This window comes from Octodon degus, unplaced genomic scaffold, assembly GCF_000260255.1.
Source record: "Octodon degus isolate 3935 unplaced genomic scaffold, OctDeg1.0 scaffold00014, whole genome shotgun sequence".
Taxonomy (NCBI): Eukaryota; Metazoa; Chordata; class Mammalia; order Rodentia; family Octodontidae; genus Octodon; species Octodon degus.
The window spans coordinates 21,964,297-21,965,800 of NW_004524590.1; the positions used below are offsets into that span (position 1 = coordinate 21,964,297).

At 39.2% G+C, this 1,504-nt stretch overlaps 1 protein-coding gene across 1 annotated transcript in view; it reads left to right on the forward strand.

Moving 5' to 3' along the window:
• Positions 1 to 952, forward strand: part of LOC101567423 (UBX domain-containing protein 4) — a 17,909-nt gene extending 16,957 nt beyond the window's left edge. Inside the window, exon 7 of the mRNA XM_023709689.1 lies at positions 920 to 952. Within this exon, the coding sequence (XP_023565457.1) occupies positions 920 to 952 (33 nt within the window). The remainder of the gene's footprint in view (positions 1 to 919) is intronic.
• Positions 953 to 1,504: the final 552 nt, after the last annotated feature.

The following is a 1,504-nucleotide window of genomic DNA, read 5'->3' on the forward strand; positions in this document are numbered from 1 at the left end:
TCTGGCTGGTCCACATTAAATTCTTAGCCATGTTTTACCTGGTATGATAGTTCAATTGTTTCTGTGGACTAACTTGCATAATAATTTCTTTAGAGGAATCATTATGGGAGGTGTGGGGGGAGCGTTGATGTTGGTGATCAAACTCGGGACCTTGGTGTTTGCCAGGCATTGCTTATGCCACTGAGCTATCTCCCTGGCTAAAATCTTTGTGTTTAATTAGATAATTTTGACTATGGTGGCTCTTTGATCTGTTGACTGACAAGGCAGTCATCTGAATTATTTAGAGAAGGACCAAATGGAGGAAGTTAGATATTCCTTAAAACTAATACATCTGAGAGAACTACATTGAGTTACTCTAAAACTGTACTTTTATTGCAGATAGCAAAGGCTTAAGTGGTAGTACAGATAACGCTGACGATTTTAACTCACCTTTTTGTAGTTAAGATTGTATATATTTGAAACAAGTAAACAGGAAGTACTTTTTTTAGAAGGTGAGATTATAGTCTCTTTTAATAATTACCACATTATGTAGTGGTACCTTGGTTCATGAACTTAATCCTTTCAATGATTCTTGTTACAAACTAAATTGAACAAGAACCATATTGGAGGGCCATGGAGATAGCTCAGCTCAGTGGTCTAATTGCCTACCTAGGCAAGCAGAAGGACCCTGTTCGATCCCCCCCCATATGCCCATGCCAGTCCTGCCCTTGGCATGCCTGAGCCAGCCACCAACACCAGGCACACTTGTAATCTCAGTGCGGGTGAAGCTGAAACAGGAGGATCAGTACTAGTCTGAGCTGTGTAGTGAAACCCTGTACCAAATACATAAAATAAAAAAATAAAAAACACCACCAAAGTGGATTTCCCCATAAGGTCAAAATTGAATCTAACCATTGAATTTGTTTTGGTTGTTGTCCAGTTTGGCTTTGACCAGAATTGTGGAAAAAACTGAAAGGAGGACCACTGTAGATAACGGTATTCTCATTAAACATACTTGGGCTTTTAATAGGCAGTGTAGCACATTTCATATCAATTCTGTGTTATGAATTGAAAACCCTTGCCCCTGAATGCTGTCAGTAGGGAGAGCCCTAGTCTTGCATTCAGTTCAATGTATAGATGATTTATATAGGTTCTGTGACTAGAATGATCCGCCTTTATCTAAACTTATTTCTTGAATGTTAGGAACCAAAACCAGTTACATCCTTCTTAAAATACTTAAGTCAAGGACATGGGGGAATTCTTCTGTTTTGCCATAGAGTAGAATTTAAAGTAGGCCTTTTAAATACTGAACTTTAGAATGCTTACTGAAAAGAGGGTAGAAGCATTTAATACCGTAATAATTACTGTAAGGTAGAATAACAGGTGTAGATTGATTGATTGATTGATTGATTGAGCAATTGATTGATTTTTGTGGCTAGCTCAGCCCGCCTTTAGGGTGGGGCTGGCATGGCATGTTGTGCTGGGATCAAACTGGTCCCTGTGGTTGCCTAAGCTTGCCTACGTA